The sequence below is a fragment of the Pempheris klunzingeri genome, chromosome 12 (genome assembly GCF_042242105.1).
Source record: "Pempheris klunzingeri isolate RE-2024b chromosome 12, fPemKlu1.hap1, whole genome shotgun sequence".
NCBI classification, from domain to species: domain Eukaryota; kingdom Metazoa; phylum Chordata; class Actinopteri; order Acropomatiformes; family Pempheridae; genus Pempheris; species Pempheris klunzingeri.
This window is the reverse complement of record NC_092023.1, coordinates 12,923,972-12,951,646: the sequence shown is the minus strand read 5'-3', so window position 1 is coordinate 12,951,646 and position 27,675 is coordinate 12,923,972. Positions and strand designations below refer to the sequence as shown.

At 40.6% G+C, this 27,675-nt stretch overlaps 1 protein-coding gene across 3 annotated transcripts in view; it reads left to right on the top strand.

Annotated features, from left to right (window-relative positions):
* Positions 1-290: 290 nt before the first annotated feature.
* Positions 291-27,675, top strand: part of ehbp1 (EH domain binding protein 1) — a 142,085-nt gene continuing 114,700 nt past the window's right edge. For all 3 annotated transcript variants that reach the window (XM_070841365.1, XM_070841364.1, XM_070841363.1), the window contains exons 1-5: positions 291-645; positions 1,274-1,757; positions 20,752-20,809; positions 20,918-21,013; positions 25,615-25,668. In XM_070841365.1, coding sequence (XP_070697466.1) covers positions 1,654-1,757; positions 20,752-20,809; positions 20,918-21,013; positions 25,615-25,668 — 312 coding nt within the window. In that variant the 5' untranslated portion in view covers positions 291-645; positions 1,274-1,653. The remainder of the gene's footprint in view (positions 646-1,273; positions 1,758-20,751; positions 20,810-20,917; positions 21,014-25,614; positions 25,669-27,675) is intronic.

Sequence of the window (27,675 nt, the reverse complement as noted above, 5' to 3'; positions counted from 1 at the left end):
AACCGGAAGTGAAAGGATTAGCGTTCAAAATAAAAGCAGTTATAAATACAGTTGTGAGTTAACGGTGGCACACACGTTTTGAATCAGTCGTTTTAGAAGAGAAAATAAAGAAGCTGAATTAAATCTAATATAGACCCATTATAGAATTGCATACACATGCCCACATTTCTATTACTTATTTTAGTAATTATTTTATTTTGACATTCCAAACGGAAATCTTCTTACACGTTACTAAACTTGACGCACTCCAGAGAAACAGCGTCAAACTATCAGTAACAATTGGTCCACTTTGCTGTGGGAATTCCTCCCTGGGGCTGGAATAGTTTTGCTGAACTTACTTCCAGGGCAAGCTCAAATAAATGTCCTTTCTGGCTCAGTCCTGAGTCCCGGGGCTCGAGCTTTACCTGTGGAGCAAATGCGTATAGCGGCAAGCAACGGTTTCCGCTCGTGCCGTGTTGTGATGGCTAGCCGTCGTCGCTAGCAGGCTAGCTAGCTGTATGGCTGGTGTTGGTGCTGCTGCTGCTGCAAAGAAGGCGATAATTAGCTACGCCCGCTCGGTTGCTACTTTGTTATAGGCAGTTCGCCATCCCTTTACCACTGCTGACAAGGTCACTGAACAGATAATGCGTTGGATGTGACATTAAGGTGAGTGTCATAGAGGCACAGTTAACCCAGTTTCACATGTTAAGTCGTTAGCTTAGCAGCTGAATCATTCCGGTTAGCGGAGCGCAGCGGCTCCGACTATTCCCTGGATTCAGAGACATTCCACCAAATATTCCATGTTTACAAATTGTTTATTTGACTGTCAGCTTCGGTGGGTGTCTCTGGATGCAGTTTTTAAAGTCTGGAGAGTTAATGCGACTTGTTTTAATACAGTGTCGTGGTTTCTCTGTCACTACTTCAATGTATAACGTTAAATTCATATTTTATTACCAAACATCCCAAGTTAGCTCGCCACGCCAGTAAATAGTCCCCCGGCTCGCCCTGCTGGCAGCAGAAGTGCTGGTGCTGGAGACCTCAACACGTTCTTTTATATTAAAAAAGTGTTGGAAATGTAGTTAAACCGGGTTGCGTTGACATGTACCGGTGCTCCAGCCGACGGTAACGGAGAGGCTGTTAGACAGACAAAGCATTTCTGTATTGAGGGGCTTTAATGGAGTAACTTAGCGTTTAACATTAGACATCAGCGGGGCTACTCGGGAATGCCGGGGCTCTACAGCCTGGCTGTGGCTCCAGCCTTACTGACTGTGCTTTTTTCTTCTTTCTTTTGCAGCAAGATCACCAGATGGAAATATGATGTTTAAGCCCAGAGGTGGACTCATCATGCCTTTCGGAATTATGGAATAATTATGGAATAATTTTCCTCATAACATCATGCGCGCCGTCAAATCAGACCTCGACCACTGCTGCAGAGATTCCGTGTCCTTACGTTTGGATTTATCAGGCAGTTTTTAAAGACCAGCAGCCACGTCTGGGTGTGCAGCCTTTATCTTTTTATTCAATGTGCTTCCGGTAAAACATAAACTATGCACCTACGCGGGTTGGGTAAGCTCAGATACCTATAAACATTAGCGTGAATTTGTGCGAAGGAAGCCCAAAGAAGGAAGTCCAGGGCGGGATAGGTACTCAGAAACTACCCGTTCCCAAAGAAACATGGCTTCGGTCTGGAAGAGACTGCAACGTGTGGGGAAGCATGCATCCAAATTCCAGTTCGTGGCTTCCTATCAGGAACTGATGGTGGAATGCACTAAGAAATGGTGAGTTTTTTGGGAATAACAGTCGACCACAGTGTTGTCATTCAAGCCCCATGAAAACTGTGCGTCTCTGTCTGTGCTGGAATGCTGAGCTCGTTCCTGGTGGCCATAATTTACAGACACACACACACACACTTGCACACTCAGTCTCCTTGGTGTGTAGGCATGTCTGCATGCTGGGAGGGGCCGGCTGCCTTGTGAAATTGCTATGTGTTTTTTTTCCTTGTGCACCAATGTTGAATTTGTTTGGTTTGAGGGTGGCAGGCGGAAAGATTTGCCTTCAACTTGAAGGACTTGGTTTTCAGCTGCCCTTGCTCTCCTGAAATGTCCTTGAAGAAACCACTAAACACCCACCAGCTATAGGGATGCTGTTGAGATCTGACCTCTGACCTCAGTTGAAGAAGGGAAAGTGTGAGAATTTTGGAACTATTATTCTTTTAAACTTTCCCCACTATATCAGCAGATGGATATTATCTGTAAAGTCAAAACACTACAGGAGTTTAGTTACATAGCCATTCACAGTATATCGACTGAAAATATGAGCCATTCAGTGTTAACAAGGGAAAGTCACTTTTGTCAGCTTTGTTGTAGCACAATTTTCTCTGCATGTGCAAAATATTTGAAAGCAATGACAATTGAAGGGATTTGTTATATTTACACAAAGCCAATGGCCCACATTTATAAAGTTATAAACAGCAGTAAAGTTGTTAACAGCCATTATTGTCCCATTTCTTCCGCTTCTAATAAGATGTGAGCACTGTATTGAAATAATGACATCCAGTACCTGCACACTGACATATCCATTATGTTTTAAATGGTTAATTTTCCTTTAATGTGACAGATTTTGACATGGCTTCAAACTCAAAGAACAACTCAAAGATATTTCCGCAGTAAAGAATGAATGATGAAATGATGATACACACCGAAAGGAGGCAGAGGAGCAATCGGGTGTTTTTTTCAAGTGTTAAGATGAAGTGGAGAGATAGGTGGATATATGCTGCACTTGTGCCTGCAGGTATGTGTCCTACAATGAGTGAAAAGCGGGGACTTGTAAAGAAAAGATGTAGCCTGCAGACATGGATTCTCTAGCGGCTTGCCGTAGGCGTGACTAACACGGCCCCACAGGGCTTAGACCTGGGACAGATGTTAACGTGTTGGAGAATGGAATGAGAAAAATGTACATCTCTTCCCAGAGCAAAGGGTGGGTGGGCTCAGCACCCAGTCAGTAGTATGCTTTGTTTTGCAATCTGAGCAGGGCTTTTTTTGTGTTAATCTATGGAAGAAATGTGTAGACATAGCCATTTGCTATTGCATAATTTAGTTTTTATCTATAGTAGTTTGGGATAATAGTCATTAAGACATCAAATCAAAGTTTAGCAACCCTTGTAGACTGAATACAAATGTTGTACAAACAGTACCTCCTGTACAGAGTTTATTATCATATCAGTGTTTGATCATGCACATTTCTTGTTGCCATTTGTGAGTTACTTGCCAATGTGTGATACTACAACTTATTGTAGTGTCAGATTTACCGCATAGAATATTATTTAGCTGTCACCTGATGCAAGAACTACCTGCCCTAACACTCAATGTGTGGCTGAGAGTGTTGCCTCAGGGTCTTTGCTTGCATTCGAGTAGGTGGTTGTGTGTATGTGTGCACGCCTGGCTCAAAGTACGTCAGAAAGCGTTGGCGCACGGTTTCTGCCTTCCTTGGACTCAGTTATTGTTGCAGTGGAAACTTTCCATCTACGCAGACTGGAAACAGTCCCCAGAGCGCAAATGGATCTCAAGTCCTGAAGCCATCAGAAGTGATTTTTGAAAACCTACAGCCCTTTCATTTCTGGGCTCCGAAACAGGAGGAAAGGATGAACACTTGTTTAGTTTCTGTGTTTTAATGCATGTGTTCCCATACATAAAGACGTGGGCGTTTGAATTTGCCTTGTGTGAAATGTAAAAGCATTTTGCACACTTGGCTGACACCTAAAGGCCCCTGTGTTTGGTTCTTAATGCTCCCATGCCTTAGAGCCGGGCTATAGTCAATCAGGACGAGTTCATACAACTTTCTGTCCGACAAGTCATGCTTTTTCAGACAGCCTCTCCTGAGAGCCACAGATGAATTAATTACAAGTAATGCCTAGCAGTGGAAGATTATTGAAGTGTAAGGGCCATCATCGTCCTGTTGCTGACTGTTACCCAGAGTTTTTGTGATGCTTCCTGGTAGCCATAGTCGGCCTTCATTGGTGGCTGTTCAGTCAAATGAGCTCATTGCACTCTGTGTGAGAGTTTTCTGTCTAACAAATCAATAATTTCACCACTCTAGAGAGGTTTTGACATTTTTGTGATCTACTCTCTTAAGATATTTTCTTCTTGGGAAGGAAATGAAGGAAAAAGGGGATAGATGAGGTCCAAGAAGTCGGGGAGCTTCATTTCATATTTTATGTTTGTAAAGTAATTGTTGGCCTTTATGTGTTGCCCTAGTTGCTGTATTTGAGCAGAGGGAGTTAGTGTTCCCCTCACACACCCATTTCAGACTCCAGAATCAATTCAGACTAACCATTAAAACATTAATGAGTTCAGTGTTTGTGTTTGCCCGTGAAATGAAGCACCATTCAGAGTGTTACAGCACTGCCCCTTTGAAACTTATTATCTAACATCTTTGACAAAAAATGAACAGTGCTTTCTCTTGCCTTTCATCTGTAGCAGGTAATTGTGATACTCACAATTAGGGCTGGAAGTCAAACCTCTGGTACATGAGAAGTAGCAATCTTTAAACTTATAGGTTGACCCATATAGAAATGGATAAACGGACCTCTCTTTCTATGTAAACCTCTCTGTGTATGTAAAATTAACCACATGTGTAATCTGGTGACTTTCTGGTTGTTTAATGTTTAAAGGGACAAGTTATAACAGTGTAAAGTCATACAATGGATGGAAACAGTCACATACAGGCTACAAATGGTAAAATAGAGTGAACCAGCCTCAAAAAAAAAATCAAATATCCGGTAAGCAGATTGCAACTGCCGTCCAGGCTCAGAGAGACACACATAATTTTTCATGAAGGCTAAAGCAAATATTATACATAAATACTGGTGTGATGGAGCAGTGCAAGGTCCGTCTGCTTTAATTGTTTAATATCTAACTCATGCTGCTTAGCACTTGGTTACAGAGTAGACAAGTAGACAAGCCCTTACTCTCTCTTGTGTATTTTATAATTGTGTCCAAGTGCCATATCTGTTTTAGCATGTGTAATCCATTTGTTACTTGATGTGAAAAGTCTTCCTTTTAATTGGTTTGTTGGATTAATCAGTGCCGATGGGATGTTGTTCATACTACAGTTATTGGAGGAACATGGCTTTGACTGTGGCAAAGGTTGTGCAGAAATGTGCTAAATTCTCAATTTTCTGAGGTTTCCACTAGTTCGTGAATGCACCACACACAGCAGCTTGCAATAAGTGAGGCACATTTTTCTGTCCCTCAGCTCCTACCAAGAGGTTGTGACCCCAGCAGCGAAAGGCAAGTCAATGTGAACCTAAATATGAATGTAACCCTCACTTACTCTGGTATTATTCCCCTGAGGCTGGTGCTTTTGATTAAGAATGTTATCTTAGTCAACCTGTCTGGTAAAATATAGTTTGAAAACATCGTCAAAAGCCACGAGTGTCATTGCCCCTGACAGACGTGTTGACACGCGTGGCGAGGATATGAGAGTTATACACTGGAAGCAACACAGAGACGCTATTGATTACATGGTAATTCGATCTGGCTACATGCAAGCGTGGCTAATCAAGACTGCCTCCCCCACTGCCACATGACAAGACATGGACGGTTCAAGAGTTCTGAGGACGAAGTCTTTATATCAATCAAGGAGTGTGCAGAAACCCTGGAGGCGCACACACACACACACACACACACACACACACACACACACACACACACACACACACACACACACACACACACACACACACACAGAGCAGTCATTTCATTGGGATTTAGAAACTCTGAACACACACTCGCTCTCACCAGACAAACATAATACAGACTCAATCGGATTTGCACTTCTCCTATGAGGTGTTCAGTGGTCCCTCTATGGATGCCTGTGGGGTAGGATTTATTTTTCAGCTTTTAACCTGTGGATCGTCACAGCACAGATTTGTCATACAGTATCAGCCCAAATTGCTTTATTCATGATGATAGAATTTCAGTGTGAACTTTCCACTGGAAATAGCTTTGTTAGCTGGAACTCCAAATACAAATGTTTAGCTTCCTGAAAAGGAGATGATTTCTGAGCTGTGCAGTTATTGAGTATTTAAAGTTTTTATTTTTATATTCTTTGTTCATTCAGTGATAAGGAGTGACTGTCATAAATAAAGATGGCACTTAGAACAAATCAGCAAACTGCATTATCTTGAAGGCTAAAACCTCGAAAGGTTTGATTTCCACAACTGCCAGAAGTTGTGCATTAACCAGCATTATCCCATCAGTGTGTACTTGAGCAAAACAGAGTCTCTACTTGTGTTTTCACTGAATGAAGGCGTTACTAAATGCCAAAAGTGTGTAAATTAATGTGAATCGAGAAAACCACACGGCAAGCATCAGGCTGTCAGTTGAGCAATGGCTCACTATTTCAGTGGCGTGACCCGCGCGCGTCAGGCTGTGACATGTAGTCCTCTGTTGAACATGTGTGGATTATGGCAAGTGTTCATTATGTCTCTGCCAGAGAAAAAATCTTCCTGCCAACTTGTCTGACGTGGCTCTCCATCTATTCAAAGTCGAAGGCCTTGACACATTCCTGAGTCTAAGTTTGGCACCAGGAGATGGTCTCACTGCCAGGTTATAGTACGGTGCACTCGTTTCTGGTCTAGATGAAACCACACAATTTGAGTTATCATTGGCCATGTGATTTTGGAGAAAACTGGTTTAAAAATGTTAATTGCTTGCATCTTCTTTGGTTTCTCAAAGTATTTCAGTGTAGTCTGACATCAAGGTTTCAGTCACTGATTTTCCTTGAACTTCTTGCTTGTTTCTGTTTGTTTGTTTCTGGGAATTTGAACTGAACTGATGCCAGTAAAATACAAAAACTGGGGCAAACACAAACAAGTGTTTTCATAGTTGGTACTTGAGTTGTTCTAATTGGTGTGCTGGCTTATCGCTTCCTTAATTATAGCATTTGCTGTCGATTTAACTCTGCAGCTTGTTTTGTCCTCTCAGTACAGATTGCAGCTTTTCATCTCCTCCTCTCATGATTGTAATTGTTTCCTCGCATCAAACCCACTGCTGTCATCTGGGGCAGTTTTAACACTACCATTAATAGTCCTCTTTCCATTTTTGTCTATGTCTTTCTCTCTGTCCCTGTTATTTCCTCTCCTTCTCCCTGCCTGTCTTTGTTACTCTCGTCTTTCTGCCTCCCCTCAGTTATTTCTGTGTTTTCTCTTTCTGATAATGTCACTTTAACTGCTTAGCAGAGGAATCTGCCCAAGTGTAGCTCCTCTGTGCTGCAATTATCGACACAAACACACCTCCCACACACCAAGAGACTTGAAACATTGTAGGGTTGTGAAGCAGTCAATGAGGTGTTAAATGTGATAAACTCTTCTGGTGTGTCTGTCTCTGCTGCTGTCAGGCAGAGAAACACATGGCCCTGGAGACTGCTCATCATTTATCAGCCTGCAGAGCGCTGCAGCAGCATCTGCAGGCTGATAAATGCATACTGTATGTATGTCAAAATGAGAAACACCACAAGCCACAAGGGTACCAGTGTTAAATTTTGGAAACCCTGTTCTGAAAAATATAGTTGTTGCAGATTTATGTACAGAATGCACAATCTGCTGCAGCTGCTGGCCAAACATTTTGTTTTCTTCTCTGGTAGTTAAACAAGTCCCCCCCCCTTCTATGAGACAAGGAATGGGCTTTTGGAAAAGTTAGGAGCTCTTGGTTGATCACTCTGTGGCAGTGGTAATGTATAACAGTAGTAGTTTAAGACAGTGATATGATCCCACTGCAGACCAACCACATTCTTTATCCCAATTACTGTCATTTCTGTGGGCTAATGGTCAACATCACACGTCCTTCTGTGGAAGCTCCCGGCCACAAGCAGCAAACATCAGGTCAGATGATGCTTCTGGCTCAGTGGTTAAGTGTAGAAAACAGAAACAGAGAAAGAAATGTAAGCATAATGAAGAAAGCCCTTTCATTTGCCAGCTTTCAAAACTGAAGAGCTCCTCTTCTGTAAAAAATATTTTGTTACTGTCAGCCAAAATAACTTCAATAAGTAATGAAATGCTGCTAGTATGGTCACATGACTGCTCATGTACCATTGCCTTAAGAAATGGAGGATGCTGTCCTCACCAGGGCTTCTTGTTTCTCTGCTGTTTGTGCTCTTCAGCACATGATAGTTGTGATTCCTACTGTGTCAGTCCCTCTCTGGAGCTATTAGCAAGCTGGCATAGGGAAAGTAGTTGTTAAGGGCGAGGAGATCTGTATTATCTCATTTTACCCCACTGAAGGACAGCATCCTGTCATTCCCTTCTTTATTTTGGAGATGCTCCCAAACACATTATCAAGTGATTCCTACTGTGCCTGATCTCTCCCTGAGGCTTTCATTGTGCTATCTTGTTGTTTGGAAGTGAGGCTTATGTTGACTACTGTTTGTACTCATTTCGATGCCTTGTATCAAATTGCTTTCTGAATCCCTTTTTTCCGCTGTTCCTTCTGATTTTTATTACATTTACATTTCTCATGAGAGTCAAACAGTGGAAAGATTCAATTAGTTTGCATAGAAAATGCATTGCTTTGAGTTTGCTCTCTCTGAGCCTCAGAGGCTTTTTCAGACATACAGTTAATGAGTCCCCCGCCACTGCAGAAATCTAGTGATAAGGGAAGAATGAAAGCGCATTGGAGATGAGCCAGTAGACTAAAGCACCAAGACGAAAAGATGCATACCGTTCCCGTTGTGTACACTACTCTTGTAGCCTCTAACCCATATATTTATCAGCTATTTTTGTCACAAACTGTAGACACTACGCATTCTTTTTTTTTTTTGGATATCGTTCCAGAATTTGGTCAGCTTCCTAATCTCAGCACAAGCTTTTTTTCATAAATAAATTTTCCAGCGGCTCCAAAAATCTGTCTGTGTAGAGTTTTACCCTTCTCCCATAGACCAGCCATGTCAGCAAAGAAGCATTTCATTTTCTTCTCCTGACTGTCAGTCATCACCACTCCAGAGGTCTCTTTTTTGACAGTTTCCTCCTCTCCTCTTACTATATGCTGCCTCAGGGCTACAATTTAGATAACTCTTACCTGACCTACCTTCCTCTGAGCATGTGCAGCTTCCAGTCTTCACTTTCATCTGTTCAAGCTAACTGCATCATTGTTTGTAGCTTGCTCTAACCAAGTGTCTCTCCTCAGCCATGGTAGATCTATAATTGGCCACATTTGACCCCCAGTTGGTTTACCCCTGCAGTTGAAATCTCAGCTATCCTTTTGAGCAAACTTGTTAAATTTCTCAAAAATAACATGTAGCTGACTTGAAACAAGCCAGGCTGCTTACTGAATGTAAAATGCAGCTGCTTCAAAAAGAGTCTTCACGCTTGATGTCCTCAGGCCCTCACTGGGAATAGTGAAGTCTGCAAATGTCTGTGAAAATATTGTGCAGTCCCAGTTCACACCCACTATGTAGCTTTTGTAGTTGTAGATCATTTGCCACATCAAATACTATACTGATGTTGACAATAGTCTTTATCAAAAGAGTGATATGACACAGCTGAATCCAGCTGGGCAATGGGGTTGGTGTAAAATATTAGTCAGCAGTAAAAATATGTCCTTAAAGCATATAGAAGAAATATAAAGGTCAAATTTTGGAAAATAATAATTGACACAAGTTCGTTCAGAAGTGGGAAGAAACTTATCAATAAAGGTCATGCTCGGTGCCAGTCTTGCTCACCCCAAATGTTTGGATCCAGGAAAATGTAGTAAAGTGTAGAAAATTCAAATATTTATATAGCTTTATAAAGGGATGTCAGAGTGTCAGTGTAATGTAATGTAAACAGAATAATGTCGTATACACACCCGTGGCCACACACTTCATGCACAGTCAGAATATTTTTTGTTTAATCCTGGAAATCGAATCTCATTTGACAATATTTTACTGTTACATAAAGGAGCCCTGCTACACTTTTTGCTGGAGTTACGACAGTTACAAAAATACAGTACAATCAAACAAGCTGATTAATGAGCTGCTTTAGTTTTCACTGGAGGCACTTGAGCTTGACTTCAGTGTTAACTCTGTCAGTGACCCCCTCCTGGCTGCCTCATACACACTTGACTAACTGACTGACTGACTGCTCTATAACTGAATGGCAAGGGACTGTCAGTGCAGACAAGAAGAACTCAGTGACACACACACACACACACACCACACACGCACACATCTAAAATTATCTGCATTTTTTTAAAATATTGCAAATACACGCAGACCCTAGTGTCTCAAAGGTCATATTGACAGTGTTTTTTGGTTTTCGATGACCAGCTTAAATTATGTTTTCATGGCAGACAAAAAGATTAAAAATGCCTACAGAAGCTGCTCAAACCATTTCCACAGCATAATTAATCCCTCTCTGCGCAGTATACAGTCTACAGTATACAGCTTTACTAAATAAAACGTTAAATGAGATGTTTGCCGGTGTGATGCATATGAACTACCGTCAGAATCTGACAAAAAATAAGACAGATGCAAACTCACTGAACAATGAAACTGAAACAAAGTCAGAGTTTTGCTTGGTGGAAAATGTATAAAATTAGATGCTTCTTACGTTACTTGTTACACCCTGTGAGCACTGTGTTATCAGAGTTAATACTTTGCCTTTTCACATCATGCCCAGTATGTGTTGGCTTATGCATACGTGGTGTGTGTTCAGTTTATCAGCCAGTCAGGGTTGTGACAGTCGCACAGATTGTTTGCACTGCTACATCTGTCTTGATGGCAATGGCCACAGTCTGACTGATAGCGTACCAAAGTGAGAGCAGTCCTCCCTTTCAGTTTCTTTCTTCCTCTTTTCCCTTTCTGTAATTTTTCTCTTCCCACTCTCAGCCAACCTCTTGATGCTGTCTGTGCTGAATCAGAAATTGCCAAGTAGGTCAGGTAGAAAAAAAAAAAATCACTTTTAGCAAAGCTTTTCATGACAGTGCTGTTACATTTCTGAGTAAACAGTATTTTGAAAGCTTTGTAGCTTTCAGTGTCATTTCTTTTATTGTGACTTTTTTCTGGTGAAGTTTAAATTTTTGTAGCTGACACTCTTTTTCTTCTATTCAGTTTGCATTAACATTACTACATGTGGAGATATTTTTAAGTGTATTTTACTGTATATTTACCCCTATATCACAAGCAAGTCTAGAAAAGATTTTTAACAAAGTGAAGTTTACCTGACAGCAATCCTAGACCCTCTGTCCATACAAGAAAAATCTCTACCAAAGAGAGATTCCCCAACAGGACACCTGAGTTTACAGTCTGTGCAGGGGTTATGTCCTGCTGTTTAATCCAAGATTTTGCCAGTGCTTTTGATGGAAACATAAAACTCACTATTTTCTGTATGCGAGATAGAATACATGTGCTGTTTAGAACAGCACATTTGAAAGGTTTTGTATGTTGGATATATGTTTAGTCACAATTTTCTTATTTCAGTGAAGTGAGAGAGAAAGAGAACCAAAACAGTTTTTTTTCTACACAAATATGTCTGGATTGTTACGTCCTCATGGCATAAGGACAATATCAAGATAAATATTTGTGGGATAGAATGAGATAAGATAAAAGATAAGATAAAACTTTTTATTGATCCCTCAGTCGGGAAAGTTTTCTGTTACTGCAGCTCAAGGGACAGACAAAGCACACAGTTAAAGAAATAGAAAATTAAATAAACATAATATATACAGAAAAACCTTATATACACAAAAGAAACATTATATACACAGTAATACAATAATTATAAAGAAACAACAACAGGGTGGGATGGGATGGAAACATTATATGGATTATTGCACAGTTGTCCATGATTAGGTAATAATAAAGTGCATTTGGTAGTGGTTGTGATTGTGATTGGTGCAGCAGGCTATAATGCAGCATTATACAGAACTATGTACTGAGGAAGCAGTATTGGAGTTTATGGACAATGTATTGAAAAATCACAAAACAGTGTATTGATTGTCTATTTATATAACCTCTGATAAACCAGCAGTGTACATTTTGACAGCCGTGTGTCACACTGCAGTCTTCAGTCCCGTTATATACTGCAAGATAATAGCCTTTCATGTATTGCAGTCTGTGGTACTAGCCTGAGAGATTACATATCCGTGTGCCTGTGTGTACTGCAGCAGAGTGGTCTGTTTTAGTATGCGTCGCAGCACTGTGGTCTGTGATCTTTTATCTTTAATACTGCTGTATTACAGCACAAACAAATCTACATTTTCCTCTTCTGTAGTGTCTGATAGGAAGGCTGTCGACAGATGTCAAAGCTCTTCCTCCCAAGTAATATAAGCATGTAGTTGGGATGATATGGTATCTGCTTTTACTCTTTTACGCACGCACACACACACACACACACACACACACACACACACCATTACCTCTTTCCTCTCACCCTGACTGTCCTACTTCTGATCAACCTTTACAGCTCATATATCTCTCTCTCAGACATACACAAAGACCTCTTAAGCTTAGAAAGTTGAATGGTGAGATGGAGAATAAATTCTTACAATAGTGAGTTCATAAAGAGTGTTGTGAAGACTTTGATTAGCATTTAAATACAAAGTTAAACAGCATATTTTAATAATATTAATTCTGCTGTTTTCTCTGGATTTTTCGGAGACAATAATGGCAAAGGATTGAGAACAAGAGTCACAAGGGCTGTTTTCACACATAGTAAGTTGGTGGTCCTTCCCCAGGAAATTTTGAGCGTCAAACACCGTTTCCTGCATTCTTGTGAAAATGTATGCACTAATTTGTGCCTTTTGGCTTTAATTTATGGTGGAAGTTTCTTTATTCATGTAAACAAGTTCAGGCACCAGTTGACAGTTAAAAATTTCTTCGCATATAATGCAGTAAGGCTCTCTGCGTTTTGTATTGCTTTCAAATATTTATTCTCCTGTAGCTCAACTTTTCTCATTTAATGTTCTCCCAGCTAAATCAGCACATGTAGTCATGAGTTATTCTCCTGTGTCTTGTTTGGGGAAGTATTTCCTTTATAAATGAGTTGAAATGAATGAACTTGTCGTGAATTTGTGCTATATGCACTTGTAAAGTCCTGAACTATAGTAGCTCATTTGTTTCAGAAAGTAAGTACTTACTGCTGATCGTCGATTACCAATTATCACTGACCACTGAGTGTCTACCATCATAACATCATGATTTGAAAGCTGCTGCCACAGCACTGGGCTGAACGCTGTCTCAGTCTCCAATAACCCACTACAGAGGAAGCCACTTAAGGATGAGTCTCTGTTCCTACCTTTTCCCACAGTTAGGCACTGCTACACTCTTTCTGGGCATACACTTTACTGGTGAGGTCAGTGGTGGCGTTTACCAATTTTGGACTTTAAAATGCTGGTCAAGAATGAAAAAAAAACCTGACTTTAAGTTAAATAGGCAGGGAAAACCCTCCACAGCCTACTTTTTAATACACCTATGGCAGTCTTTTTCCTATCTGTTGCAGAAATACTGCTTTAATACTTTGTGTTACCACCCACAGGCATTGTAATAATTTTAATTTCTTAATGTGTCACAAGCCCATTTTGTGCTCAGGAGTTCTGCACACTACGAACACAGATCTGAGTTTGTGTATGTGTGTGTAGGGCAGCTGTTAGAAGAAATATTACTATAAGTATTGCAGCCATGTAGGCATTTCCCTTCAGCTGATTCAGGGATAAAAATTAAAATCAATATGAAGTGTGCAGCTTTCCCTTACTGGATTTCTGGAGGTTTGGAATTGTTGTGCTTTAAAAATACATGATACTTTATCACTGTACATCACTCAGCTGTTTTTTATCGCTGTGCTACCGAACTAAAAACTGAGGTGTGTGTGTGTGTGTGTGTGTGTACACTGCTGGTCTGGTGGCTGTCATATCAAATGTGAAGTGGTTCCTTCCTCCTGCCTACAGGAAAGATAGGGCAGCCGCAACAACCTGACACACCCTTTACTTCCAGCCATGCAGGCAGATAGGCATGTGGACAGAGCCTTGAGTGTCTTACCGAAAACACATTTAGGCTGCCACACAATTTTTTTGATGAGCAAACATTATTTTTATGTTCATGTTTAAAGTGCGCATATATAGTCCTAAGATTTATAGATCTCAGGATGATTTCCCTTTCGTGAAACCATCCATCTCTTCCCCTGAGCTCACTGAATAGTTAACTGTATAGACCCATTGCAGCCAGTGTTTGCTCCGACATCCATCTGATCTCTCAGATCACATTTGCATGTACACATCTGCAGTCTACACATGCACAGCTACGTTTGACCTTTGTGTGTAACTGCAGCCTAAAGCACTGTCATTAGGACTTCACTCTGTGAGTGCTGTCCTAATGCTTCCAAGTGTGTCAACGTGTGCTCACATACTGCCCTTTTCAACAAAGGAACAATGCTACTTTTTTTACAGAGGATATCGAAGGGATGTTCTTGATACGTCACCACTTCATCAGTTGACTACAGCATGGTTTTGCAGCTGACCATTTTTTAACAATGTGAGTCCAGTAAATAAATACAGTGGGGCAAAAAAGTATTTAGTCAGCCACCAATTGTGCAAGTTCTCCCACTTAAAAAGATGAGAGAGGCCTGTAATTTTCATCATAGGTATACCTCAACTATGAGAGACAAAATGAGAAACAAAAATCCAGAAAATCACATTGTCTGATTTTTAAAGAATTTATTTGCAAATTATGGTGGAAAATAAGTGTTTGGTCAATAACAAAAGTTCAATACTTTGTTATACACCCTTTGTTGGCAATAACAGAGGTCAAACGTTTTCTGTAAGTCTTCACAAGGTTTTCACACACTGTTGCTGGTATTTTGGCCCATTCCTCCATGCAGATCTCCTCTAGAGCAGTGATGTTTTGGGGCTGTCGCTGGGCAACACGGACTTTCAACTCCCTCCAAAGATTTTCTATGGGGTTGAGATCTGGAGACTGGCTAGGCCACTCCAGGACCTTGAAATGCTTCTTACGAAGCCACTCCTTCGTTGCCCGGGCGGTGTGTTTGGGATCATTGTCATGCTGAAAGACCCAGCCACGTTTCATCTTCAATGCCCTTGCTGATGGAAGGAGGTTTTCACTCAAAATCTCACGATACATGGCCCCATTTATTCTTTCCTTTACACAGATCAGTCATCCTGGTCCCTTTGCAGAAAAACAGCCCCAAAGCATGATGTTTCCACCCCCATGCTTCACAGTAGGTATGGTGTTCTTTGGATGCAACTCAGCATTCTTTCTCCTCCAAACACGACAAGTTGAGTTTTTACCAAAAAGTTCTATTTTGGTTTCATCTGACCATATGACATTCTCCCAATCCTCTTCTGGATCACCCAAATGCTCTCTAGCAAACTTCAGACGGGCCTGGACATGTACTGGCTTAAGCAGGGGGACACGTCTGACACTGCAGGATTTGAGTCCCTGGCGGCGTAGTGTGTTACTGATGGTAGCCTTTGTTACTTTTGTCCCAGCTCTCTGCAGGTCATTCACTATTCAATTCAATTCAATTCAATTTATTTGTATAGCCCAATATCACAACAGAGTGTCTCATAGTGCTTTACAAAGTTCACTGAAATAAACAAGTGTAAGCGAACAAACAATCTTATAAAGAGTCCAGCAGTTGATGAGGCCAATGGATCAGTCCGGTGGACCTGTCCGAGGCATCACCTGCCCTTTATGACCCTCCTTCTTCGGGAAGGAAAAACTCAAAAAACCCAGTGGGAAAAGAGAAACCTCCGGGAGCACCACAGTGAAGGAGAGATCCAGCTCCCAAGGACGGACAGGCTGTAGCCTTGGACAGACGCACATCCATTGGCTGATGGAGAACCACATCAGCGGGACCAGGACCAGGATCCATAGGAACCAGGGAACCACATCAGCGGGACCAGGACCAGGATCCATAGGAACCAGGGAACCACATCAGCGGGACCAGGACCAGGATCCATAGGAACCAGGGAACCACATCAGCAGAACCAGGACCAGGATCCACAGGAACCAGAGAACCACATCAGCGGGACCAGGACCAGGACCCACAGGAACCAGAGAACCACATCAGCAGGGCCAGGACCAGGATCCACAGGATCAACAGGAACCTGAGAGATGAGAAAGCACAGAAACGTTCTGGGGAAGATAGCAAGTTAGAGGCAGACATTTGACTGACATGAGACATAACGATGGAGAGGAAGAGGAGGATAGAGAATAGAGGAGCCCAGTGCACCATAGGAGTCCCCCGGCAGTCTAAGCCTATAGCAGCATAACTAGGGTCTGGTCTAAGGCCTGAGCCAGCCCTTAAATATAGGTCCCCCCATGTGGTTCTGGGATTTTTGCTCACCGTTCTTGTGATCATTTTGACCCCACAGGGGGAGATCTTGCGTGGAGCCCCAGATCGAGGGAGATTATCAGTGGTCTTGTATGTCTTCCATTTTCTAATAATTGCTCCCACAGTTGATTTCTTCATACCAAGCTGCTTACCTATTGCAGATTCAGTCTTCCCAGCCTGGTGCAGGTCTACAATTTTGTTTCTGGTGTCCTTTGACAGCTCTTTGGTCTTGGCCATAGTGGAGTGTGACTGTTCGAGGTTGTGGACAGGTGTTTTTTATACTGATAACAAGTTCAAACAAGTGCCATTAATACAGGTAACGAGTGGAGGACAGAGGAGCCTCTTAAAGAAGAAGTTACAGGTCTGTGAGAGCCAGAAATCTTGCTTGTTTGTAGGTGACCTAATACTTATTTTACCTAGGAATTTACCAATTAATTCATTAAAAATCCTACAATGTGATTTCCTGGATTCTTTCCCCCCATTCTGTCTCTCATAGTTGAAGTGTACCTATGATGAAAATTACAGGCCTCTCATCTTTCATATTAAGTGGGAGAACTTGCACAATTGGTGGCTGACTAAATACTTTTTTGCCCCACTGTACATTGCGGTAGCTAGTGACAGGAGCTTTGGCTATTTGGGTGTGCAGGTCATCCTTTGTCGCACTCGTGACCATTCTCTCCGACCAATTTTTTACACGGTACCTTTCAGTATCAACTCAGCTCAGATGGAACCTCCAAGGTGATACCAAAAAAGTACTTAAAAAAGTAATAACAATAAAAGTGACAAGTGAGTAGAGTCAAGTCGAGCCGGTACCGAATGGTGGAAAATGGCTTTCACAGTTTCTTACTTGCTGTGATGCAGCAGTGTCTTTGAGGGAAACATTGAGTACCAACATGCTCACTAATTGCAGGTTTCTCTGGAGAAGTGCTGCAGCTAAATGTCTAAAATGTAAATGTAGGATGGTTTACTTGTCATTTGTGTCAATCTCAGCAGGCTCATCTCAGCTCCTGCTGAGCTTGCTGACCCACTTCAGTTCTTATGGGCCCTGTCTCTCCAGCCCACACACATTCGCACTGTTACAGATTCTTTGTTCATCTCCATCTGTCTTTCTCCTTCCAAAAAAAGTGTTGATCATTTTTATATTTTTATCTTTAGACTGTTTTTGGGTCAGTTGTATTACCTTTGTATTACCTCTTTTCAAACACATCCACACTTATGCAGGCTTGTTATGTCATTCTTTTTTTTCCCATTGTTTTCGCTCACCCAGCTGCTGAGTATTGCATACGTTTTTTTGTACAGACAGTATCATACATACTAATTGGGGTATTTATTAGATGCGATAGTGGAAGTAAATACTGAAATACAAAAAGACTTTTGTTTGTTTTACATCTGGTAAAATCTGTCCAATAAAATGATGGGAAACAGTTAAAGCCTTTTCATCAACAGTGCAAAAAAAGGTACTACCAGATTATTACAAAGAAACATGTGCATTGCCACATGTTTAATAAACCTCCATTACCTCTGTTCCTCACATCCTAATAGCCAACCCTCACCTAAACTAAACCTCAAATTCAGTGTAAACATCATGTTTACATAGCTTTTTGTATGAGAGAGTGCTGCTGACGCACATGCCCTGAGCGGACATTTAAAATGTCTTTCATCAGTGCTGTCTGTGGCCATCTTTATCACATTATTTTCTTGCATTTCTCTGCGGTGGCTCATTGAGTGCTGCTAAACACAGGAGCATGCAACCCTGAATTTTAAGCTGAACATGAAAGAGAACAACACCAGAAAGTGCGAAGAAGTCAGTTAGCCTGCAGGCGAATGGTTTAAATTTTTCTCATAGCACTGTCAATACTGACTGTATGTTGTGTGTGTCTGCATGCTCTCTGATATGGCCTGTTTTGTTGGACAATAGCTTCTCTATGTGAGGCCTCTCCTCAAGGCTGAATTTGTGGCTTGTCATTCTGTCTCTCCTCTCCTCTCTTTTCTCTCTCACTGCCCCTCTTTCCTTCCCTCCCTGTCCCTCTGATTTTTTTTTTCTTTCTTCCCTCTTTTGTGTCTTCTCCCCCCTGCTGCCATACAGTCAGTCATTCTTTTCCTAGAATGGCTGCTTTGCTGCTGTTCTTCTGGAGTCTTTGACATAAGGGCCCATGCACACACAAACCCAGTGTAATGCTTGCCATGCTTGACACTGGACTATGTGCACACAAACCACAGACAGCTATATCACAAACCCACTGATACAGAAATATTGCCCCACACATGTTGACTTCCATCTAATCAGGTTTTCTTTATATTTTGGTGAGTTGTCGTGATGCCTTGCCATCTGCAATTTGTTGTTGCGTAAAGTCCAATGTGGATACCGATATATATCTGATAAGCTAACATAATTCTGGCCGGTATATTGATCAGGTTTTAACAGAACCTGACAGAACAGAAGAAAGTGATTTTATTGATTTCTGTAGAGAAGTTTGCTCCCTTTCTTTTTACCATTGTGAGGTCAGAAGTTAGGCTCAGTTCCAGAGCATTAGTTTAGTAGCTGGGGCTGGAGAGCTTCAGAGCATGGGATGGATAGTTGCCAATACAGGGATTTAAACCTGGACTCTACTATTGACAGACAGTCATGTTGATTGGCATCTGCTAACTGCACCACTCTGTTATCTTTGACCAGAAGCCAAAGCATGGCTTGACCTATATCCCAGGATTTGGCATGTATATGTATTTTTATGAAGACACTTTATCAAGATAAGACAGGGTTGGGTTGGGTTCTGACAATTTTTGATTCAGGTTTGGTCTAAAATATTGGGATGTACTAATCCAACTTTTCTTTCCAGACACTTATTTTAATATCTCATCTTGGGGTATTGATTTGGTACTGATCCAATACAGGCGCTCTCTTTCAGATAAATTTTATGTATGGTGACTTAAGTCCAGGCGTTGCAGTTGCACTAAAACTGTGATGGTGGTCCAAACTGAATGAATGAAACAAAAGTGGAAACAGAATTTTTCTGACAACACTGACAAAGAAAACTATTTAATGTGGATTGGTCATTTCATGTCTGATTACTGATCCAGTTAATAAGGTCAGTATCAGGAAGATACTAATCCAGGGCATCTCTACTAAAATCTAAATATTACTGTTAGACATGAACACAATTAAGCAGTACTTTTGATATAAAACTAAACATTTTAGCTGCAGAACTACTGTATCCATCCCACCACACCCACTTTTATGATTTACGCATGCATCAGGAATCACAGGCAACACATCCAGACCTGCCAACTTGCAAGAAAGCTAACTGCTTTGGTTTTATGTTCGTTCATTTCTCACACTCGGCATGTGTGTGTAATGGAGAACTTTTGACTGTCCCTAATTTATCATGGTGTTCTTTTCACATCAAGGCAAAGTAGCAAGTCAGTTGTAATTTATTTAGCTGCTCCAATCAGGTTTCTATTTATAATATAAAAATAATTTATTGAGTTTTAAAGTGTGTGCGTGACAGTCGGCTCATGCTCTGTAAGAACATTGGCCCTCTGTGCATCTCAATATTCACTCAAGAGTTACTTGTTTCATCATCATGATGTATTGCATTGTTGCACTGAATGCACTTTGAGGCAATACACTGGGAAAAACAGTGCCCTGTGTTTTAAAAAATTTAAGGAGCCTATGTCATTTTTTTCACTGTATTTCACTAATGAGAAGCAGAGTCAGGCTTATTGCAAAGTAACTTTCACAATATGAGGAATTTGCCCTAATATATTGGTGTATACAACAAAACAGAGATAAATAAGAATGGAGAAGTAAAAAAATAGGTATTGACAGTCAAGAAAGTACAAAATAGAAAAACATTTTGAAAAAACATTTATACATATACTGTATGTATCTACACAGGATATATATCTAACTCATTTTCTGTAACATGGAGTATTTCACTTGTATTTTGGACTTGAGGGTTTTACCTGTCCACTTTTCTCACCTTTTACTGCTGTTCATTTAATTCATTTTTGACTGTGGGGTTACACTGTATCTCCTGGCAGTTGTTTAGCGCAGTGTGACTCTGACCTGGATTGGGTTCGGCTGTCGTAACTCTCAGCCTCCTTCAGTTTTTCCTGTCACACTAACTCCAGTGTTTGTATGTGTATTTGTGTGTATGTTTCTGCATGTGTGTGTCCTGTTGCGTGTGCTGCAGTCCACTGAGACAAAGCCAGGGTTTAGCTGAGTCTCATTATTTATTCATATCATGAGTGACTGCAGGTGTGTGTATATGTTGTGTGGCTTATCAGTGTTCACGCATTAAGATACAAGCTCTGATGAGTCAGACTGATGGTCTTAAGATGTTGATGTGTAGGTTAATGGTTAATGGAGACACAGAGATAGATGAATTGATAAATAGTTACCCTTTAGCTCATCTTAACTCATCTGTCTTTTCTCTCCTTCCTCGCAGGCAACCAGACAAACTGGTAGTGGTTTGGACACGCAGGAGTCGGCGGAAATCCTCCAAGGTTTGTGTTTGATAAGTGGCATTCTGAAGAAAATAATGAAATAATAAAACAAAAAAGTTTCTTGCTTGCAAGTATATATCTTTGTTATCTTTTCTTTCTCTCCTGCAGTCCCACAGCTGGCAGCCTGGCATCAAAAATCCATACAGAGGGGTGGTGGTGTGGCCTGTACCAGAGAACATTGAGATCACTGTCACTCTGTTTAAGGTAAGCTCCTGCTGGTTAACCAACACCAAGACAAGCATTTCTTTCAAGTTTTCATTCTTTCAAGTTTAAGGTGGACTAGGGTAGGTTATGGAACATGAGGGTGTTCATGCCAGTGAACAGCAGTAACTCTAACTTACAGAAATAATACAAGTGATGCACACATTCACCTTACCTCAGAGTTGGGGTATTTAAACCAAATGTTTAAATCTCTAAATTTGCCTTCTTTCAATCACATATAATAATATAGTTGTGTCTGTAAATGGCACACATGTACAGACAGTATCTGTCACCGTACCTGGCTTACTTAAACATGCTGGGCCTCTGTGCTGACAGGCCAGCTCAGAGCTCAGTGTCTGGTTACCTTTCTCAATGTCTTAACTAGACCTCTTGCCATAAATACCTCTGTACCATCCTCTGCTTCGTCTAGGCGGTAGTAGCTTTTTAGTTTTCAGTCATGGGTGTGTACATCGCTGCAACTATATGTCAATAACTTAGTGAATCCCAATCAGGCACTTGGTACATAATGTCCATATAATTCTTCATGTGGACTCGCAAACAATGAAAGACAGCAGTCACAGTCATATTCATCTACAGACCTTTGGGCACAATGTGATGCCTCCTAGTTAAAAGTACATGTGGAAAAGTCCAACTTTCATGAGTGCTGGCTCAGTTTTCCAGGTCTCTGCTTGTTAAGCACTGCTGTTCATGTCAGTGTCTCTCTATTTTGGGCCCACTTCCACTTCCTGTCCCAGAGGAAGTAATAAAGTTTTTTGTAATGAGACACAAAGCAAAGCCACAGATGGCACAGTTCACCCACTTATGTTGGCTAAAGCCACAAAACACATAACATCGACTCTGCAATCTAAAAGCTTGTTGTCTGAGCAGGTTTCTTCTACTATAGGCGCAGACACAACCTTGACAAAGAATTATCAAGTTTTTACTGATCAAGTTGTTATAGCCAAGATACTAAGAGGGAAGTGCTAATGTAGGAGCGTGCCGTAGTAGTTGTATATCTGGCCACCTATTAATAGAAGTCTAATATTCACTGCTTTTCTGCTCTGGTTTGGGCTGCACAAGCGTTTGACAGAGATTTGTGGTTGCTTAGCTTGCAAGGACTTTCCTCACCAATCACAGTTTAATTTTTTTTCTCTTTGCTGTTTTGTGCTTGGCAGGTAGAATACAGTCAAGCTGCCTGAGGTAGTGAGCTTGTTTCCTAGAAAGGGCTGTCCACAGTTTTATAGAGGGGTTGAGAGCGGTGAGACTCGACCATACAATCTTTTGGGGTGAGGGGGGTACACAGTGAGTTTTAAGATGCCATAGAATTGCAAACTTGTGTGTCATTTCTCAGTGGGTTTGTTACTAAAGAGACACCTGGACATTACCTGTAGTCATATGATTCATTGTCAAAGGGAGGCCTACTTAGCATGTTGTGCCTGAAAGCCTGCACAACAAAATGAAGGCATGGGAAGGCATTTACCAACCATTATTGAAAATGTAGGATGTATGTGAATGTAGGGTTTTTTGTAGGGTTTTTTGAAGCATACTAGAGACTAAAAGGAAGAATAATGCAACCTCTGCTACAACAATTTTGGCAATCTGTCTCTCAAGTCCCCCAAATAAATGGGCTTGCAGTATTAAATTACTGGAGTACCTCCTTAATAACAAAAATAGTGCTTGATGCCAGTCAAAATCTGTAAAAGTCTAATACCTAATAAATTACAATTCAGATATTTGAAGGTTAAAGCAAACGCTAACGGTGGTTTGGAGAAGCTCTCATACCTTTGTTTGGCCTGAAGCTCTGCAGTGAAAACAGCTGAGCTAAGCAGTATTGCAGTCTGTACCTCAGGGAGATACAGCCTTAGCTGAACTTTAGAGACAATGAGAAAATACTGAAATTAATAAGTGACTTCACTCAGCAGCCTTCTGGCTGCTCACTCTGTAAACACAATCAATCCTCACAGAGACAATGGGCCTTATTTCCTAGCATCCTCCTGTGTTTGTTCTGAAACCACCTAACAGCTTGTACCAGTGTTCTTATAATGATGAACCCCATTGTCCTTGTAAGTTGAAAATTAATAATTGTACAATAATCAACAATTATTGATAATGGATGAAGTCACTGCTGCTGTTCTACCATGCTTAAAAGTGCCCATTTTGATTTTGGAGATGAACATATTTGTCCTGCTGATGTGTGATGACCATAGGTCTTTAATGAATAATATAAGTAAGAGGATCTAGTTAAATTGTTCCTGGGCAGTCTGCAGCTCAGCCCAGTTTCCAAAAAAGTCATGTTACCCGTTCAGTGATTGCTGTATCCAGAGAAGAGCCCACAATTGATGAAGTTAAAAAAATGGCTTGATCTCGATACACAGAAGAGAGAATCTGACCACTGGTGGGGAACAGGCTCACCCTGAGATGGACCAGCACATCTGGGCCGTTATTGGAAAGAGTGTGCTGAAATAATTGATGTGAATGAATGTGGTAGTATAGTGTTTATTTATTTTAATAGACCATAATGATTAGTAAAATATTGAAAATATTACTGAAAAATATTACAAGTGATAAAAATATTATTATTTTGCATGAACTTGTCAGCACTCAAATGTGTGAAAGTGTCCCCTTATATTGCTTAAGTACAGTTCTTAGCGAAGAACAAACCCCAAATAAGAAAACAATGAAGTGGTCCATTGTACAGAAAGTAGAGTAGGAACTTAGTACCAATCTACCATTAATGAATCAGAGCTAAATGTTTGCTTGCGCCAGGACAGAGGTTTTAAGTATTCTATCCATGAAGATCCTTGTTAATGTCAAAACATGTTTACCAGCACCAGTAAAACACTGCCAACAACATCATAAAAAGAGAATAGACTGAGACGGCTGAAATGAATGTAGGATTTAAAACTTAGGGATAAGGCAGCTGTATGACTCGCTGTGTGCGTTTGTGCCCATGTGGGTGTTGTGTTTCAGCGATGTGCCAGACTGCAGGAATATTGATTTCTTGGGGTGTGTCACAGGCGCAGTCAGACAGAAAGGCCATCAGTGCATGTCTTTGCTCGTGTGTATATGCACACGTAGTACTGGGGCAGCAGCAAACGTTCAGACTCAGCACTGATTTTATTGATTTAATCATTTTGTCTGTGAAAGGTAAAAGGTAATAGTGTAGTAATAGTATGAACACTATTACACAAAAGCCTTTTTCATAGTATCAGAGCCGTAAGTGATGTGTTAGAATAGCTGATTTTGATAGTTGACTCCAAATTATGAGTTGGAGAAATGCAGCAAAATTAAGAAGCAAAGCCACATTTAGCAAATGTCTTGTATATTACCTGGTAAATTACAAATGATGAAATTGTCATTTCAGCTTTGCACTGACATGTCAATCATTTGACGTTGCATTGGTTGATTAGTTAATTAGGTTAGACTTGCATGGGTGCATATGTCCAGCAGTGATTTGTAGTTGTGTGTATGTGCTCCTGGAAGGCAATGAAGATTGTTTATGCCAGCACAGTAAGACGGGGCTGCCTGGTGTCCTGCTGCCTCCGTTACTGTCTCCTCTCATCACAGCTCACAACTAGACATGCAAGAAGTTAGAGACACAAGTACAGTATATCAACAGAGATACAAACTGGATCGGACTGACACAAAGACAAGACGGAAAGCTCTATAGTTTTGTATTTTTTGTGTTCTCATGTAATGATTTGTGGATGTTTGGTGTTTTAGTGTGGTGATCCCTTTCTGTTGAGTGTTAAGTTTGATTGCCCATCAAGAGAAGTCTTAATTAAATGATAAAATCACATGGTTAAACCACAGACACACACACACGCCATGCATATTAAAATAATTTACAGCAATGTTCAGGTTTAGTTGAAGCTGTTTTAAAGAGCTTTTGATTCAACCGTTTGCCCGATTTAGTCTTTCTGATATAAATGGGATGGACAAAATAATAGAAATACCTGTCAGACAGTGCCAGAAACTACATCCTCCAAAATGACCACACAGTAGAATCAACACCTCACTAAAACAGTTTAAAGATGAACTGTACATAGTAACATTTGTGAAGGTATGATTCATGCCAGGACTGTTAAATTAGACTGTATTAGTGTTAGCTAGGTGTACCGAATAAACTGGCAACTGAGTGTACATACACAGTCAGCGGTTATTACGACCAGGCAAAGAGTCAGCAGCTCATTATCATGTGATTAAACATTACCTCGTTAATTAATAAATCCACACATGTATGAGAAGGGAATGAGGACAGACAAAGGAGGTTAGTGGGTGGATAGAGACAGTGTTGGCAGAGCAGATGAGCTGTCACTCATAAACTATGAATTTTCTGCGGTCCGCGAGTTTTGTGTTTTAAGTGTACTGACATAGCATTAACTAGTATGAAAATCTTCAGTTAATCAAATCAGTTGCTTCAAGATTGGTATCAAAATTGTTGCATGTTGCATAAGATGGGATGCACTGTAATATTTCTTGAATAAATGAAATAATTACATCTAAAGTGTAGTGTTGATGCTGTATATTATTGCTATATTGTGAGCGCTCTTATAGCTTGGATATTATGTACATGACAATTTCTTTTTACATTGCCCTCACAGGACCCCCATGCAGAGGAGTTTGAAGACAAAGAGTGGACGTTTGTCATTGAAAATGTAAGTACAAAATTATGCTAATATCCTTTTGTCCCCTCGTTATCTTTGTTATTGCATTGACACCATCTCTTTCTTATTGTCTGTATTAGTGCACTTCATTTAAGTTTTGCATTTTCATTTAAGTTGTTGTATTTTTTAACCTTATGAGTGGAATAAGGGTAATGTATAACTGGACTCACTCAAAGGCACCAGGACTGTCATTTACAATGACTGGTGATGAGAACAAGACAAATAAATCAATTTCTTATTCTCAGCTATTTTCTAGGTAAATCATATTTACATTATAACTGTGCAGGTGCTGCCACCATCTGGCCAGACTGTGCTATTACAGGCTTCTTTCAGTGTTTTTATCCCTCAGATTAAATTACAAGTGCCGACTCGCATCATGTTGGCATACATGCATGACCACATTGACTCTTTAGCACAGGTGTATGTGTGTTTGTGGTGGTAACAGCCTGCATTGCCACAAGCTATCATAGAGTGATATTTGCAGGTCTCAGCCCAAGGTCATGAACCTGAAGCGTGCTTGTGAAACATCAAGTTGCAACTTAACTACGTATCCATTTTTTAAAATAAATATGTTAATTTGTCATTACCACGTATTTATAAAAACTGCATTTTCATAATGTCTTTTTTAACCTTTGTCTTGGTTTTTGTCACATTGGTCACATGACTGTTCAAGGCAACAAATGCAGAGGGAAGAATGATTGTTTGTTTGGAAGGCATGCCATGCAATTTTAGGTAAAAACAATGAATAACCAAGCTAAGGGAAGGCGGAGAAGGGAGAGGAATCGATTGAGCAATTTAGGAAAGAGGGAGGGATTGATGAAGAGACTATTTCGACATGTGCCGGTGGCATACTAGGAAACTGGAAGCTTGCTGTTCAAAAGTGATTTGCTGTGTTCCATATATCTGCTAGAGCCAGTTCTGCCAGACAAGTGAGGCCTTTGTACTTACACATTTGGCCTTTCTGTTTTTTTAGCCCTCAGTAGAAATGTGTAGTTATTCAAAAAAGGTCTGACTAATGCTTTCTGTGGCAGTGCTGTGGTGTAGCGCCTCCCAAACTCTTAATGAAACATTTTCTCTGTTAGAGTCAGTTTGTACACTTTTACATTGAAGAAAGCATGACAGCACATCTCAGTGTCATTCTGCTAATGAGTTGCTGCGAGATCAGAGGTCACTGTGGCCACAGAGTAGTGTCTTTTATCTGGTAGGGATTTGCCTCAAAAGAGTGGAGCACATGTTGTCACAGGTGCTCGTCCTGGTCCTGTGACACACATCACAGGGACTGCCTGACCCCCCTTTTTAGTAAGCTCTTCAGGTCTTCAAATATCCCCGTCTGGTGCTCACATTTGTTTGTGCTGGTCAAGGTTTGATGAAGCCCAGTTTTAAAGATCACTAATGAAGTCTCCAGGTGTTTTATTCATTCAAAGTAATTGTCACACGTTGTGCCAGTTTCTTGTTTCTTGAGAAATTCAAGCTTTGACATGTTTTGCCACAGCTGCTGTAATAGTAAGAAGTAAAGAATGTCATTCACCATGGGAAAAAATGTTGATACTTGTTCTGAGTTTGTTTTTGCTGACATAGAAGAGTTTTACAGAGTGTATATAATATAAAGTTATAACTGTTTTACATGATTTAGTAACCGATTTAGTGCATTTTAAAGAAACATCAACTGTTATGTCAAAGAAGTGGCATTTTGGCAGGAATAAATCTTTTCACTTTAGCAATGTTCACGGGGTTGTGGCATTAGTGAGAGTGACTTAGTTGAGCAAATAAATCTTTCATGAATACTCGAAGGTGATGCCAAATTTAAAATGCTCTGATGTGTAAACCTTTTGACTGTCAAGACAAGTGGGCATCACTCATGATCAACAAGGAAAGACTGCAGAGACTCTTCAACCCTCTTTTTTTTTTTTTTTTTTTTTTATACGGGAGCTGGCTGAGTGCTTTGCCACTGTCACTTTCTGTACACGTCAAGCTCAAAGAAACGATAGCGGAAACTGC